At 37.4% G+C, this 16,644-nt stretch overlaps 1 protein-coding gene, 1 long non-coding RNA gene and 1 pseudogene across 2 annotated transcripts in view; 2 read left to right on the top strand and 1 right to left on the bottom strand.

Moving 5' to 3' along the window:
• The window catches only part of LOC128011805 (uncharacterized), a 91,182-nt gene extending 77,483 nt beyond the window's left edge, over positions 1–13,699 (bottom strand). The window contains exon 1 of the long non-coding RNA XR_008182658.1: positions 13,572–13,699. This is a non-coding gene — a long non-coding RNA (uncharacterized LOC128011805). The remainder of the gene's footprint in view (positions 1–13,571) is intronic.
• Positions 1–16,644, top strand: part of LOC128011799 (E3 ubiquitin-protein ligase TRIM39-like) — an 82,841-nt pseudogene that overhangs the window by 8,351 nt on the left and 57,846 nt on the right.
• The window catches only part of LOC128011798 (E3 ubiquitin-protein ligase TRIM39-like), a 53,864-nt gene that overhangs the window by 8,370 nt on the left and 28,850 nt on the right, over positions 1–16,644 (top strand). The window contains exon 2 of the mRNA XM_052594520.1: positions 13,135–13,684. Coding sequence (XP_052450480.1) covers positions 13,136–13,684 — 549 coding nt within the window. The 5' untranslated portion in view covers position 13,135. The remainder of the gene's footprint in view (positions 1–13,134; positions 13,685–16,644) is intronic.

Raw genomic sequence — 16,644 nt, 5'->3', positions numbered from 1 at the left:
TCATCTATATTAAAATAAAAAAAATGTTAATAATATTTCACAATATTACATGTTTTCCAGTAGTTTTGATGAAATAAATGCTGTCTTGATGAGTAAAATAAATTCCTGTAAAAAATACATTAAAAATCATTCTGATCCTAATCTCTGACTGGTAGTGTGTGTATGTGTTTATATATATATATATATATATATATATATATATATAAAATCCCACTAACACAGGCAAGGCAAGTTTATTTATATAGCACATTTCATACACAATGGTGCCGATCTGAATCAACCGATTCGCGAACAGGCTCCGAAGTGCCGATCTGAATCAACCGAGTCGCGAACAGGCTCCGAAGTGCCGATCTGAATCAACCGAGTCGCGAACAGGCTCCGAAGTCCCGATCTGAATCAACCGAGTCGCGAACACGCTCCGAAGTCCCGATCTAAATCAACCGAGTCGCGAACACGCTCCGAAGTGCCGATCTGAATCAACCGAGTCGCGAACAGGCTCCGAAGTGCCGATCTGAAAACTTCGAAACTAAAAATACAACTCTATTTCTCTAATAACTCTAATATCTCTACAATTCTATGAAAGACTCAGATCAAGTATCTAAAAATAAATCACTATAGTAAAAGAGAAATAATAAGAGGAGTGAAGATTCCTACCCTTCTGCTGTGTTTGGTCCTCACACGCGCAATTACAGCGCTAAATCAATCATCTGTGCTAATTATTATACATTTACTTCATTGTCAGCTTCTGGTTCTTCATTTATTATTGTTCAATGAACTGTTTGAAACAAAACAAAAAGCTGTATTTCAGTAATAATTCAAAATTATAAAAATAAAATATATAAAATAATGGTTTCTATTTTAATATTCTTTAAAATATAATTTATTTCTGTGATGTGCAGCTGTATCTTCAGCATCATTCCTCCAGTCTTCAGTGTCACATGATCTTTAGAAATCATGAAAATATGATGATTTATTATTATAACTATTAATAGTTGTGCTACCAAATATTATTTTGGAATCTGCAATATTTTTTCAGGATTCTTCGATGTATAATTTTTTTTAAAGAACAGCGTTTATTCAAAATATAAATCTCTTCTAACAATATTAATCTTTGATATCACTTCTTATCAATTTAACACATCCTGAATAAAAGATTATAAGATCTAATAAAGAATACAGTTTCTTATAAAAAAAGAAAGGATAAAAATTTACTACCCCAAACTACTGAACTGTAGTGAATATTGTTAGAAAATATATATATATTTTAAATAAATGCTCTTCTTTTTAACTTTTTAATTCATCAAAGAATCCTGAAAAAAGTATCACAGATTGCAAAATAATATTTATCAGCAAAACTGTTGATAATTCTAATAATAAATCATCATATTATTCTGATTTCTGAAGATCATGTGACACTGAAGAATGGAGGAATGATGCTGAAAATACAGCTGCACATCACATAAATAAATGACACTTTCATGTATATTAAAATAGAAAAATGTTAATAACATTTGACAATATTACATGTTTTCCAGTAGCTTTGATCAAATAAATGCTGTCTTGATGAGTAAAATAAATTCCTGTAAAAAAAGCATTAAAAATCATTCTGATCCCAATCTCTGACTAGTACTGTGTGTATGTGTGTGTGTGTGTTTTATATATATATATATATATATATATATATACACACACACATACACACACACACACACACACACACACACACACACATATATATATATATATATATATATATATATATATATATATATATATATATATATATATATATATATATATATATATATATAATCCCACTAACACACTAGGCAAGACAAGGCAAGTTTATTTATATAGCACATTTCATACACAATGGTGCCGATCTGAATCAACCGAGTCGCGAACATGCTCCGAAGTGCCGATCTGAATCAACCGAGTCGCGAACACGCTCCGAAGTGCCGATCTGAATCAACCGAGTCGCGAACACGCTCCGAAGTGCCGATCTGAATCAACCGAGTCGCGAACACGCTCCGAAGTCCCGATCTGAATCAACCGAGTGGCGAACAGGCTCCGAAGTGCCGATCTGAATCAACCGAGTGGCGAACAGGCTCCGAAGTCGCGATCTGAATCAACCGAGTCGCGAACAGGCTCCGAAGTCGCGATCTGAATCAACCGAGTCGCGAACAGGCTCCGAAGTGCCAATCTGAATCAACCGTGTCGCTAGCATGCTCCGAAGTGCCGATCTGAATCAACGGAGTCGCGAACACGCTCCGAAGTGCCGATCTGAAAACTTTGAACAAAGAATGTAAAAAATAAATGCATTTCAATATAGTAAAAATAATTAAGAATGGTCTTTCTCTATGTTATATTAACAGCCTAACTTTTAACGAGCAATGCACCATAAGATCACATTTAAACTATAAAAAACACTATATTTCAGCCTATATTAATAACCTCTATGTAAGGAAACGTTGAATACCGTACTCATCAAATTCATTAAACACGTTATTAAATCATAATTCATTTTTAAACACTGACAGGAACTTTCAGAGCTGATTCCAAGGTTACTGCGTTTATAAAACAACTCTATGAAAGACTCAGATCACGTATCTAAAAATAATTCGCTATAGTAAAAGAGAAATAATAAGAGGAGTTTCCTACCGTTCTGCAGTGTTTGGTCTTCACGCACGTCTGACGCTCCGCGGCGCTTCTCCGCCCCTCACACGCGCGAATACTGCACTAAATTAATCATCATTACTAATTTTTTATACATTTATTTCATTGTCAGCTTCAGGTACTTCATTTATTATTCGTCAATGAACTGTATGAGGGTCATTATATGAAAACGTGCCATTTTGTGTCCCTCAGAAAAAAAAGCTCTGTAAATCTTAATAAACCATAAAACAAATAAAATATTTTATAATTTAGTTTCCATAATATGTCTCGTAATATAAGAATGAATTAATTTCTGCTTCTTTTGTTTTTAAAGGATTTTAATTTTAAGCATCTTGCAGAAATGTTGAAAATGGCCTGTTCCTCAGTATGATTTGTCTATTTCAACTTGCTATGGAGGCCAAAAAAGTCAAGCTATCATAAAAAACATATACTAGTATAAAGCCTTAAGTGATCCCAAACTCTGACCTGTGTGTGTGTGTGTGTGTAGCACTTACACACTAATCCTCACAATAATAAAGATGTTAAATACTCATCTGAGGAGAAAACAGTGTTGCATCATATTGAAAAGAAGTGTGACGTGCACTTTTCTGTAAACTAAGACAAACATTTTCACTGATTTAGGGTAGAGTAAAAATATTTACTGTATTGCGCAAGTTAGTTCATACTTAGATATAATTGTATATGCAATATTACCTTTTCTTTTCATCGTCATCGTTAGGAGTTCATGATCATTTCTGTTCAACTTTATGTTTCAGGTGATAAATCCATCCACAATTCATGAAACACAACACTTGCAACTGAGGTACAAGAAGACGTGACTTCCAAAAGTCATTGAAATCATTTAAAAATCAAATCGACCGGTTAAAAAAAGGCCTCAGGTCCAAATATTAATTTATCACGAATTAACTGTTTGACAAACACTTCCTGCTCTGATGTCCAGATCTGAATTTAAAAAAAGAAATCACAAACAGGCTCCGAAGTCCCGATCTGAATCAACCGAGTCGCGAACAGGCTCCGAAGTCCCGATCTGAATCAACCGAGTCGCGAACAGGCTCCGAAGTCCCGATCTGAATCAACCGAGTCGCGAACAGACAGCATTTATTTCATCAAAACTACTGGAAAACATGTAATATTGTGAAATATTATTAAAAAAAATTTTATTTTAATATAGATGAAAGTGTAATTTATTTATGTGATGTGCAGCTGTATTTTGAGCATCATTCCTCCAGTCTTCAGTGTCACATGCTCTTCAGAAATCAGAATAATATGATGATTTATTATTAGAATTATCAACAGTTTTGCTGATAAATATTATTTTTGGAATCTGTGATACTTTTTTCAGGATTCTTAGATGAATAAAAAGTTAAAAAGAAGAGCACTTTGGAGCATGTTCGCGACTCGGTTGACTCATCAAGAGTAAAATAAATTCCTGTAAAAAATACATTAAAAATCATTCTGATCCTAATCTCTGACTGGTAGTGTGTGTATGTGTTTATATATATAATCCCAGTAACACAGGCAAGGCAAGGCAAGTTTATTTATATAGCACATTTCATACACAGTGGTTTTCATACACAGTGGTGCTTCGCGAACAGGCTCCGAGGTGCCGATCTGAATCAACAGAGTCGCGAAAAGGCTCCGAAGTGCCGATCTGAATCAACCGAGTCGCGAACAGGCTCCGAAGTCCCGATCTGAATCAACCGAGTCGCGAACAGGCTCCGAAGTGCCGATCTGAATCAACCGAGTCGCGAACAGGCTCCGAAGTCCCGATCTGAATCAACCGAGTCGCGAACACGCTCCGAAGTGCCGATCTGAATCAACAGAGTCGCGAAAAGGCTCCGAAGTGCCGATCTGAATCAACCGAGTCGCGAACAGGCTCCGAAGTCCCGATCTGAATCAACCGAGTCGCGAACAGGCTCCGAAGTGCCGATCTGAATCAACCGAGTCGCGAACAGGCTCCGAAGTCCCGATCTGAATCAACCGAGTCGCGAACACGCTCCGAAGTCCCGATCTGAATCAACCGAGTCGCGAACACGCTCCGAAGTCCCGATCTGAATCAACCTAGTCGCGAACAGGCTCCGAAGTGCCGAACTGAATCAACCTAGTCGCGAACAGGCTCAGAAGTGCCGATCTGAAAACTTCGAAACTAAAAAAACAACTCTATTTCTCTAATAACTCTAATAACTCTACAATTCTATGAAAGACTCAGATCAAGTATCTAAAAATAAATCACTATAGTAAAAGAGAAATAATAAGAGGAGTGAAGTTTCCTACCGTTCTGCTGTGTTTGGTCCTCACACGCGCAATTACAGCGCTAAATCATCTTTGCTAATTATTATACATTTACTTCATTGTCAGCTTCTGGTTCTTCATTTATTATTGTTCAGTGAACTGTTTGAAACAAAAAAAAAGCTTTATTTCAGTAATAATTCAAAATTATCAAAATAAAATATATAAAATAATGGTTTCTATTTTAATATCCTTTAAAATATAATTTATTTCTGCGATGTGCAGCTGTATTTTCAGCATCATTCCTCCAGTCTTCAGTGTCACATGATCTTTAGAAATCATGAAAATATGATGATTTCTTATTAGAACTATTAATAGTTGTGCTACCAAATATTATTTTGGAATCTGCTACTTTTTTCAGGATTCTTCGATGTACAATTTTTTTTTTAAAGAACAGCGTTTATTCAAAATATACAGTATTGTTCAAAATAATAGCAGTACAATGTGACTAACCAGAATAATCAAGGTTTTTCGTATATTTTTTTATTGCTACGTGGCAAACAAGTTACCAGTAGGTTCAGTAGATTCTCAGAAAACAAATGAGACCCAGCATTCATGATATGCACGCTCTTAAGGCTGTGCAATTGGGCAATTAGTTGAATTAGTTGAAAGGGGTGTGTTCAAAAAAATAGCAGTGTGGCATTCAATCACTGAGGTCATCAATTTTGTGAAGAAACAGGTGTGAATCAGGTGGCCCCTATTTAAGGATGAAGCCAACACTTGTTGAACATGCATTTGAAAGCTGAGGAAAATGGGTCGTTCAAGACATTGTTCAGAAGAACAGCGTACTTTGATTAAAAAGTTGATTGGAGAGGGGAAAACCTATAAAGAGGTGCAAAAAATGATAGGCTGTTCAGCTAAAATGATCTCCAATGCCTTAAAATGGAGAGCAAAACCAGAGAGACGTGGAAGAAAACGGAAGACAACCATCAAAATGGATAGAAGAATAACCAGAATGGCAAAGGCTGAGCCAATGATCACCTCCAGGATGATCAGAGACAGTCTGGAGTTACCTGTAAGTACTGTGACAGTTAGAAGACGTCTGTGTGAAGCTAATCTATTTTCAAGAATCCCCCGCAAAGTCCCTCTGTTAAAAAAAAGGCATGTGCAGAAGAGGTTACAATTTGCCAAAGAACACATCAACTGGCCTAAAGAGAAATGGAGGAACATTTTGTGGACTGATGAGAGTAAAATTGTTCTTTTTGGGTCCAAGGGCCACAGGCAGTTTGTGAGACGACCCCCAAACTCTGAATTCAAGCCACAGTACACAGTGAAGACAGTGAAGCATGGAGGTGCAAGCATCAGGATATGGGCATGTTTCTCCTACTATGGTGTTGGGCCTATTTATCGCATACCAGGGATCATGGATCAGTTTGCATATGTTAAAATACTTGAAGAGGTCATGTTGCCCTATGCTGAAGAGGACATGCCCTTGAAATGGTTGTTTCAACAAGACAATGACCCAAAACACACTAGTAAACGGGCAAAGTCTTGGTTCCAAACCAACAAAATTAATGTTATGGAGTGGCCAGCCCAATCTCCAGACCTTAATCCAATTGATAACTTGTGGGGTGATATCAAAAATGCTGTTTCTGAAGCAAAACCAAGAAATGTGAATGAATTGTGGAATGTTGTTAAAGAATCATGGAGTGGAATAACAGCTGAGAGGTGCCACAAGTTGGTTGACTCCATGCCACACAGATGTCAAGCAGTTTTAAAAAACTGTGGTCATACAACTAAATATTAGTTTAGTGATTCACAGGATTGCTAAATCCCAGAAAAAAAAAATGTTTGTACAAAATAGTTTTGAGTTTGTACAGTCAAAGGTAGACACTGCTATTTTTTTGACCACACCCCTTTCAACTAATTGCCCAATTGCACAGCCTTAAGAGCGTGCATATCATGAATGCTGGGTCTTGTTTGTTTTCTGAGAATCTACTGAACCTACTGGTAACTTGTTTGCCACGTAGCAATAAAAAATATACTAAAAACCCTGATTATTCTGGTTAGTCACATTGTACTGCTATTATTTTGAACAATACTGTATGTTTGTACATGTTTATAGTTCTATGGGGTATCTTGTATAATTGTTTCTTTAACTTTTAGATACGTGTAGTTCAATATTTACCCGCGTTGTGAATCGGTTGTGAGAGGAGTCTCCTAGTGACGTCATTTACACGTGCGTTACACGTCCATCATGACCCTCTGTGAAATCCTTGTGGAATATGCAAAAGCTGTGCTTACACCTTGATTAATACTGCAATAATTAATTAAAGTGCACCAAGTAGTTTTTAAGACGTTTTAAAGAGGTTGTGATTAGACGTCCACTGACGTCTTTTACACGTCTCGTCATGGTTTGTGAAAAGATGTCCAAGCAAGACTAGCAGGAAAAAAAATAATATATAAAGTAAATATATTCACTTTATCTTGTTTAAAAAATATATAATCACAAAGAGCCCAGTGTGGTAAAGTGATTGCAAAGCAATGCTGCAATTTAGTCATTATTTCAGCCTGTTTTATGTATTTGTTGTTATTATTTGTATTGAATCTATGCATATACATGTAAAACAGATATATACCCGGTCACAATTTCGGTCTGAGTTGAATGTAATTGCCAAAACGGTGCTGCTAAGATGTAGACACAAAACATACTGATATATTTCGTAATATTACAAAATCCCGCGATAGGATAGATTATCTCGCTAGATCTCGCTTTCTTCCGGAAGTATATTGAGCAGGCAACCACGAGGAGGAGAGGACTCGAAGAGGACTCTTGGAGGGAGATGTATCGATATAAATTACATAAAATCTACTGTTGGTGTAAGTACATTTTGTATAATTTGATTAACGTGCTTGGGTTTTACTTGTTTGACATAAAGGAACCGAGAGAAATGATGCCCACATTGTCAACTGAAATTCACTGAGTATGGCTAAAATTAGCTAACGTTAGAAGGCTAAAAGTTACTTATATTGATGTAATTTTTATTGGTACGCTTTAATTATTCAGGGGACATCACAGCCCTCCTGTCTTATCAGAAATGTCCTGTTCACTTTAAACGTTAGTTAAGGGTGTTTCTCAAGGGCATCACATTAAAGCATAACACCTTTTGTACAATAAAAATAAAATCAAATGCTTGTTGATTACCTTTTTACTAATGTTTCATTCATGATTCATTCATCTTGGTCCAAGGGTTTTTTTTTTAGCTGTAGACCATAAAGATATTTTGAAAATAAGTGCATGTCATTTATCTCAAATGTTTTATTTTATTTATTTAAAAAATACATGTATTCTCTTCCCTCAGATGCTGTGAAGAGGTGGAGACTCTGAATGGGATGCAGCAATGACAGAACACCTGAAGCTTGCTCCGGGAAGAGATGGGGGTCGAGGTTACAAGAAATGAGCCAAACTTCTGTAGTTTGTTTAAGGGATAGTTCAAACAAAAATGAAAATAGTCATAATTTTCTCACCCTCATGTTACGATCATAATAATTTTTCCTACAGTGGCAGTTAATGGATTGTGAGATCTGCTTGGTTACAAACATTCTTCCAAATATCTTTGTGTTTATAAGACAACTGTGTAAGTCAATGACAAGATTAATAAAGAATTGATAAAAAGAAACCCTCTTTTAACGTTCTAGTAGAAAACATTCTGAGCAATGTATTATTTGAATTCATGTTGGTTCTATACAGTTTAAAATCATTTACACAACTTTGATTTTATAAATAGCAATGATTTCAAACATATTTTATGATGAGGGTCTTATGTTTTATGATTTTCTTGTCACATGACAACAATGGCTCCTGCAAGGTGTTTATGCCACATGTTCAAATATTAATAATATTCTTAATATTATATGATTCAAGTATTTTAAAATAAATGCAATTAATATTGATTTATATTTTTATATATTAAAAACATTAATAAACATTATTTTTAACAATAATAATGGACTTTAAGATTGAGTATTTCAGCACTTTTTATTCAGTGATGCCCCTCATTAAATCATATTTCAGATGAAAAAAATGGTAGGCCTGTAAATTTATTTCAGAAATCCAAAATGGATACAAAGATAACATTGAAAAACAAATTTTTAAATAGATTATCATCTTGAAGATTATTATTTGTCATTGTCCCAGTAAAGCAAACATGAAAACAATATGGTCAGAACACAGAAAGGTATATAGGTTTGAAACATGAGGGTGAGTAAATGAAATAATTTTCCCTTTATATAATAATTCAGTATTTTGTAATTAGTATTTTAGTTTGGTTAACAGATGCTAAACTGTTCATAAACAATAAAATGTGCTAAATCAGAACATGCTTCTCTTTTTGCATATGTCCACAAATAATGTGTTATTGTTTGTGATGTACTCTTGATTAAGATGTTTTATGGACGTTCATGTCTGACTGGACCGATCTAGAACTTTTGTCAAGATGTGTTAAACCTCAAGACGTAATTGATTGCCTTTCACGATGTTATACAGTGGGTGTGTGATTATTTTATATGCAGGCTTATATATACATACACTTAAACTATGCAGCAACGCATTTAAAAATCCAGAAGACGACGTCCAGAAATCGAAGCATTTAGACGTCCAGAAGACGACACATTTAGACGTCCAGGGACGTGCAGAAAAGACGTGCAGTTCACGTCTAGAAGACGTCAAAGACGTCGGTTCAACATTCATTTTGGAACTATTTTTCAACCATGACGGGACGTCTCGGATGGACGTCTTTTCAACGGTCAAAAGACGTCCGAATGTTTGCTGGGAATATACTATACATATTTATATGTTTTGCTATTGTTTTGTGGAGTGACACTTTCATAAACTTTTCTATACTCCTTTGATTATATAATGGTAAATATTACAACAACATAGCACAACAAGAGTGATCAGCAATAATGAAAAGCCTGATACAATAAAAACTAGATAAAAAAAGAAACAGTCAGATAGATAGATAGATAGATAGATAAGAAATATTAGATAGACAGATAGATAGATAGATACAGACAGACAGATAGATAGATAGATAGATAGATAGATAGATAGATAGATAGATAGATAGATAGATAGATAGATAGATAGATAGATAAGAAATATTAGATAGATAGACAGACAGATAGATAGTTAGATAGAAACAGCCAGATAGATAGATAGATAGATAGATAGATAGATAGATAGATAGATAGATAGATAGATAGATAGATAGATAGATAGATAGATAGATTAGATGAGTTTGAATGAGTTTAAATTTATTAGCATCGAAGCTTGATTGAGTCTAATGGGATTTGGAGCTTGGGTCATCTGAACATCCTGTCAATGAAAGTCTATGGGATTTTTATGATTTTTAATCTTCATTTTTATGAAAATCATATGTCCAATCAGTTAGAAAAGTTATAGCACACCCGGCAGGTATAGGCTGAAGAGCTGGGCTGAGTTCGGAGTCTGTAGAGTTAAAGCTCTAGGAGGAGTAGCAGTTGCAAAATTTTGGGTCAGAAGAATAAGAAGAAGAAGAACTAGATAAAAAAGTTTGTAAAGACAAACTTTAAGTTGGCTTGAGAAAGCCTGACCAGAAAGTTTGAAAAGTTTAAAAAGATTTAAGTTTAAGAAGTTTAAAAAAGACAGTTATTAACATATTGCTAGCATTACAAGCAAGTGACTACCATGTCATTAGCATGATTAGCAAAGTTGCTAGCATGTTGCTAGCATGATTAGCAAGTGACTAGCATGTACTTAGCATGATTAGCAAGGTATCTAGCATGTCGCTAGCATAATTAGCAAGTGACTAGCCATGTCGCTAGCATGATTAGCAAGTTACTAGCATGTCTCTAGCATGATTAGCATGCGACTAACATGTTGCTAGCATTATTAGCATGTGTCTAGCATGTTTCTAGCATGATAAGCATGTTTTGCTAGCATGTCGTTAGCATAATTAGCAAGTGACTAGCCATGTCGCTAGCATGATTAGCAAGTTACTAGCATGTCGTTAACATGTTGTTAGCATGATTAGCATGTTTCTAGCATGACAAGTATGCGCCTAGCATGTTGCTAGCATGATTTTAGCACGATTAGCATGTTACTAGCATATTTCTAGCATGATAAGCATGTTTGTTAGCATGTTTGCTAACATGTAGCTAACATGTCGCTAGCATGATTAACATGAATAACAGCATGACTAGCATGCGACTAGCATGTTTCTAGCATGATTAGTATGTTGCTAGAATTTTTCTAGCATGACTAGCATGCGACTAGCATGTTTGCTAGCATGATTTTACCATGATTAGCATGTTGCTAGCATTTTTCTAGCATGATTAGCATGTTTGCTAGCATGTCGCTACCATGTTTCTAGCATGATTAACATGTTGCTAGCATGTTTCTAGCATGACTAGCATCCGTCTAGCATGTTGCTAGCATGATTTTAGCAAGATTAGCATGTTGCTAGCATGTTTCTAGCATTACTAGCACGCAACTAGCATTTTGCTAGCATGATTTTAGCATGATTAGCATGTTGCTAGCATGTTTCTAACATTATTAAAATGTGACTAGCATGTTGCTAGCTTGTTTCTAGCATGATTAGCATGTTGCTAGCATGTTTCTAGCATGTCGCTAACATGTTTCTAGCATGATTAGCATGTTGCTAGCATGTTGTTAACATGTTTCTAGCATGATAAGCATGCGACTTACATGTTGCTAACATGTTTCTAGCCTGATTAGCATGTTGCTAGCATGTTTCTAGCATGATTAGCATGTTGCTAGCATGTCGCTAGCATGTTTGTAGCATGACTAGCATGCGACTAGCATGTTGTTTGCATGATTAGCATGTTGCTAGCATGATTTAAGCATGATTTGCATGTTGTTAGCATGTTTCTAGCATGATTAGCATGCGACTAGCATGTTGTTAGCATGATTTTACCATGATTAGCATGTTTGCTAGCATGTTTCTAGCATGATTAGTATATTGCTAGCATGTCGCTAGCATGTTTCTAGCATGATTCGCATGTTGCTAGCATGTTTCTAGCATTACTAGCATATGACTAGCATGCGACTAGCATGATTTTAGTATGATTACCATGTTGGTAGCATGTTTCTAGCATGATTTGCATGCAACTAGCATGTTGCTAGGATGTTTCTAGCATGACTAAAATGATTTTAGCATGATTAGCATGTTGTTAGGATAGATCTGAACATCCTGTCAATGAAAGTCTACGGGTGTCGCGGGCTGAATAATCACACGGCAGGCTGAAATGAAAGTTTGAAGCCCCGGAAGGTGTATGTATTTGTGGATGTGTTCATGAAGGTGCCAGAAGTGTCTGGTGCTCGTCCTCGGTGCTGTGTGATCCTGTTCGCCGGCCGGCTGAGTGCAAGGGGGAATCGGTATCCGGTGCTCGGCTGAAGAGCTGGGCCGAGTTTGGAGTCTGTAGAGTTAAAGCTCTAGGAGGAGTTAGAGTTGATCATTTAGTCTCCGAAGAATAATAATAAAAAGTTTAAATAGAATATCAGTAAGTTTGCTTTCTCAAGCCAAATTAATAATAATAAGTTTAAATAGGATTTCAGTAAGTTGGCTTTCTCAAGCCAACTTAATAATAAGGTCAAATAGATCATAACGCAGTCTCTGAGGTAAGAAGTGGATTATTCTTCACCTGAAATTTTTGCGAGGCAAATGTTTGATCAAAATAATTAGGAACCACAGTTTCCTCAAATCTCTTCACTTGATTGAGATGTTCTCTTTTATTCTGGACACAATCAACATCGAGTGTATTTTTCAGCATTAAGCACGTACTGTATTTATACTGAAGATATCAGGCTCTGAAAACTCTTCAAAAAAAAAAAAAACACAGAGAATGGCCTTCTCAGCTGCCATAGATGCAACTCTTGTAACTCTCCGCACCTCTGTTTCCATTTAAATATTTTGTCAGACAGGAAACTTAGGCTTTGTGTGATTGACATTCCTCAGCTCTGTCCTAAATTCCAGTCAGAAACTTCTGTCACAAATTGCTCAATGGCTGCTTTGACTTTGATATAAACAGTGGTCTGTAGTTTAGTTTTTTTTTTTAATTTTTAGTTGGATTTGTTTTTAAAATGCAACATCCGTACACAAACTAACATTATCAAAACTGCTCTATTCAGCAATGTAGATGATATGTTGTCATTACATATCTTTTCAGCATGGCATCCTCCAGTGGTCCACTAAATGAGGAGCTCCAGTGCTCCGTCTGTCTGGATGTGTTCACTGATCCAGTCACCACTCCATGTGGACACAACTTCTGCAGAACCTGCCTGACCAAGCACTGGACAAACACACAGACCTGCTTCTGTCCACTCTGTAAAGAATCATTCAGCAGAAGACCTGATCTCAAGATTAATACAACACTCAGAGAGGTTGTGCAACACTTTCAGGAGAAGCTCAATCTAGGATCTAAAGTGTTTTGTGACATCTGTGTTGAAAGAAAGCAGAAAGCCATGAAGTCCTGTCTGATGTGTCAAAGCTCTTACTGTGAGACTCATCTGGAGCCTCATCACAGAGTCCCACGTCTAAAGAAACACAAACTGATCAACGCTGTGGAAAATCTGGAGGATTATATTTGCCAGAAACATGAGAGACCTCTGGATCTGTTCTGCAGAGATGATCAGACGAGTGTGTGTCTGTCCTGCACTGAAGGAGACCACAGGACTCACAACATTGTTCCTATAGAGGAGGAGAGTCAGCAGAAGAAGGCAAGATATACAAACAAAACACTTTAAACACCCATTAAATGCAGTTTGCTGTTCTCTGTGTTGACTTCACGAGTTCACATCTACGTTTATTAATACCGTAAGTTTATGCGTATTTGGCGTGCTGTCCGGGTGGAGGGCTCCGAGCTCGGGATGTGGCCCGAACCCAGAGTACTCCCCCCAGTTGTGGTAAGAGTAGATGGATCTATAAGTGAGGAGAAATGGGGTGGAGGAGGGATGCTGAAAACCGTCAATGAACAGAGATAGGTTCTGCTGTTATTTATACCTTGTCATGAGTTGATTACTGATTGGGCTCCACTTGTGTTAATCAGGTTAATGAACTGCGACTGTTCCTCCCGAACTTTGTTATAAAACAGCATATGTTGAAGAAATCATCTTTTATTAGGTTAAGGGTCAGTCTACACTTTTCGTTTTATTGGTAGAGTGATAAAGCAGAAACACAAGCTCTGGTGAAGTTGTTTTGGACTTCACTGCGTTCCAAAGTTGAAGTCTGGTGAACTCTGACCTCTGAATTAGTATCACGTGAAACTGTGTGACCAACAGAATCTCTCGATATGTCAACGGAAGACCTCGTAGATCAAGTAAAAGAATATCTGTTTAAAACTGCAGTTCTGCAGGAAAGTTGAGTAGATTGTAAGTTTTAGAATTTGTATTAATTATTTGTTATGTGCTGGAAGGATAACTTATGCCGCGTTTCCACCGAAATTACCCGGAACATTTGTAGCAGGAACTTTTTTTCCAAGGGACTCCCTCACATCCCCACCCCCCAGACCTGTTGCTTTCTGCGTTTCCACCGTGGTCTAAAGTACCAGGAAGATTAGGCAAATAGACTGGTGACGTAGGTCTGTGCGCGTTTCTCAATACAAAGTATACTGATTTTGGACGTGCATCCTCGGTAGTTCAGACTGTGCATTCGACTCAGGAGTGTGATGTATGCGACACCACAAATCCGGTAATTCTGCAAACAGCAGCATACTTGATAACATCAGTCAGCTCGCCTTGGCTACTGCAATCTTCCTCACTGTACATTTACTATAAATTAAATAGGTTATCAAATACCACTGCCTCCTTTCAATTGAACATAATAATAGCTGCAGAAATGTACTTAGTTCAGGGAAATGTGTGTATATACAGCCATTACAATGAAACTAAATATTATATTTGCCTTTTTTATTTTCATATAGATATAGATATAGATAAATTTCTGGAACTTTGGATTCTGGATTTCTGGACAAAGTTCTGGAACTTTGAAAAAGTACTACCTCGCCAGCAGGGACTTTCTGAGGGGCATTTTTTTCCCCAGAACTTTATTTAGTCCCTGGTTCCTGCGGTGGAAACACACCGAATACCAGCCCAAAGTCCCTAGTTCCTGGGTAAAGTTCCTGCGCTGGAAACGCGGCTTTACAAACTAGACAGTTACTGATTACAGATTACTTTATGACAACCGTGATTAGTAATTCAATAATGTAATGGTTACTCATTTTAGGTAATGTATACTTTTCAGATTAGGGTTAGTTTTAAACTTACCATTAAACATACAATATTTATATGGAGTTAATTGGTATTAACAAAAGTTTGGAGCAGGGGCACGCCCCAAACAATCACCTGACTTAACGACTAACAACCTCCATATATACCGGGCAACATATAATTCTCGCTCCCCTTGCTCCCCTCTTCTCTCACGCTTCCTCAGCGCTCTCATTGCACATCTTTTCGAATCCAGAGCCGAGGACAACTGAACCATGGGTCACCTTCAACATGCACTTAAATCCAAGGTATCCAATTCAATCGTGCAGATAACAAACAGTTATTTCAACTATATTCAGGATCAATAAAACTTCTGTTATGACAAACTTTGAGCCCTCAGCACTTCTGGCAAATCCTAGGGAGTCACTCTCTGTCACACGTGACATCACAAGAATTCTCCTCCACAGCATCAAACCGCAGCACTCCTTAGCGGCAGGCAAGACGTAATTCCACCTGCATTGGCTCAACTTGATCTCTCTTCTCTATGCTCACAGTTTGCTTATAAAACTCCAATCACAAACATCCTTTCATCCCAACATAAGTTCCTATACCCTTCCTTTCAGCTGATTACATCAAATACGGTTCACAGCCCAAAGACATGCAGGGTGGTTAAATTGAATATTCTAAATTGTTCCCCCTCAGCAGCGCCTGAAGTGGACGATCATACAGCTACAACAGCACCACCACCACAGCAGTGCCTCAGGTGGATGATCATACAGCTCCCTCCTTTCCTGCATCTTGCAACACCCCACTCACAAACATCCTTTCATCCCAACATCCCTTCTTCCACCCTTCCTTCAGCCTATTCTACCCTCTCTTTACCTCTCAATTGCACTCTCTCCCTACCTTCCCCTACCTCCTTCCCCCTCCTATATCCTCTACCCCCCCCCCCTCCCCGCTCAAAGACATCCTTTCATCCCAACATCCTTTCTTCCACCCTTCTTCATCCATTGTCAGGGCTGTCTCTCGTCTAACTGCAGGCACCTTCACACCTGCGCATTCTGTGACGGAGCCATGCGAGAAACTCCTGCTCTCATAACCCTACGTCACCAGCAGACTGACTTGCAAAGCACCTCTGCACTCCTATCAAGAACCTGACATAGTCAACAGGCCACTAGCAGAAGAGGCTGAATTAAATCAACTCATCCTCTCTCCATGACACTCTCATTCCAACCATTAACAATATCATCACACCCACAGAATACTCATTCACTTAGCAAGCCACAGAGCTTGGCTGGCCAAAGCAGATACCACTAAATGCCAAGTCTTGCCTATCCATCAAGAATCCGCTGATGCTTCTAGGATGGTGCCATTAATTCATCATGAGCCTCTTTCATTTGCAAAAGCAGCCCTAGGATGTTGGTCTCTCTTTCCGAAGCTACAAAGGATTCTTACTAACAACCACAGTCTCCTTA

This window comes from Carassius gibelio, chromosome B23 (genome assembly GCF_023724105.1).
Source record: "Carassius gibelio isolate Cgi1373 ecotype wild population from Czech Republic chromosome B23, carGib1.2-hapl.c, whole genome shotgun sequence".
Lineage (NCBI taxonomy): Eukaryota > Metazoa > Chordata > Actinopteri > Cypriniformes > Cyprinidae > Carassius > Carassius gibelio.
This window is presented reverse-complemented; position numbering and strand designations above follow the sequence as displayed.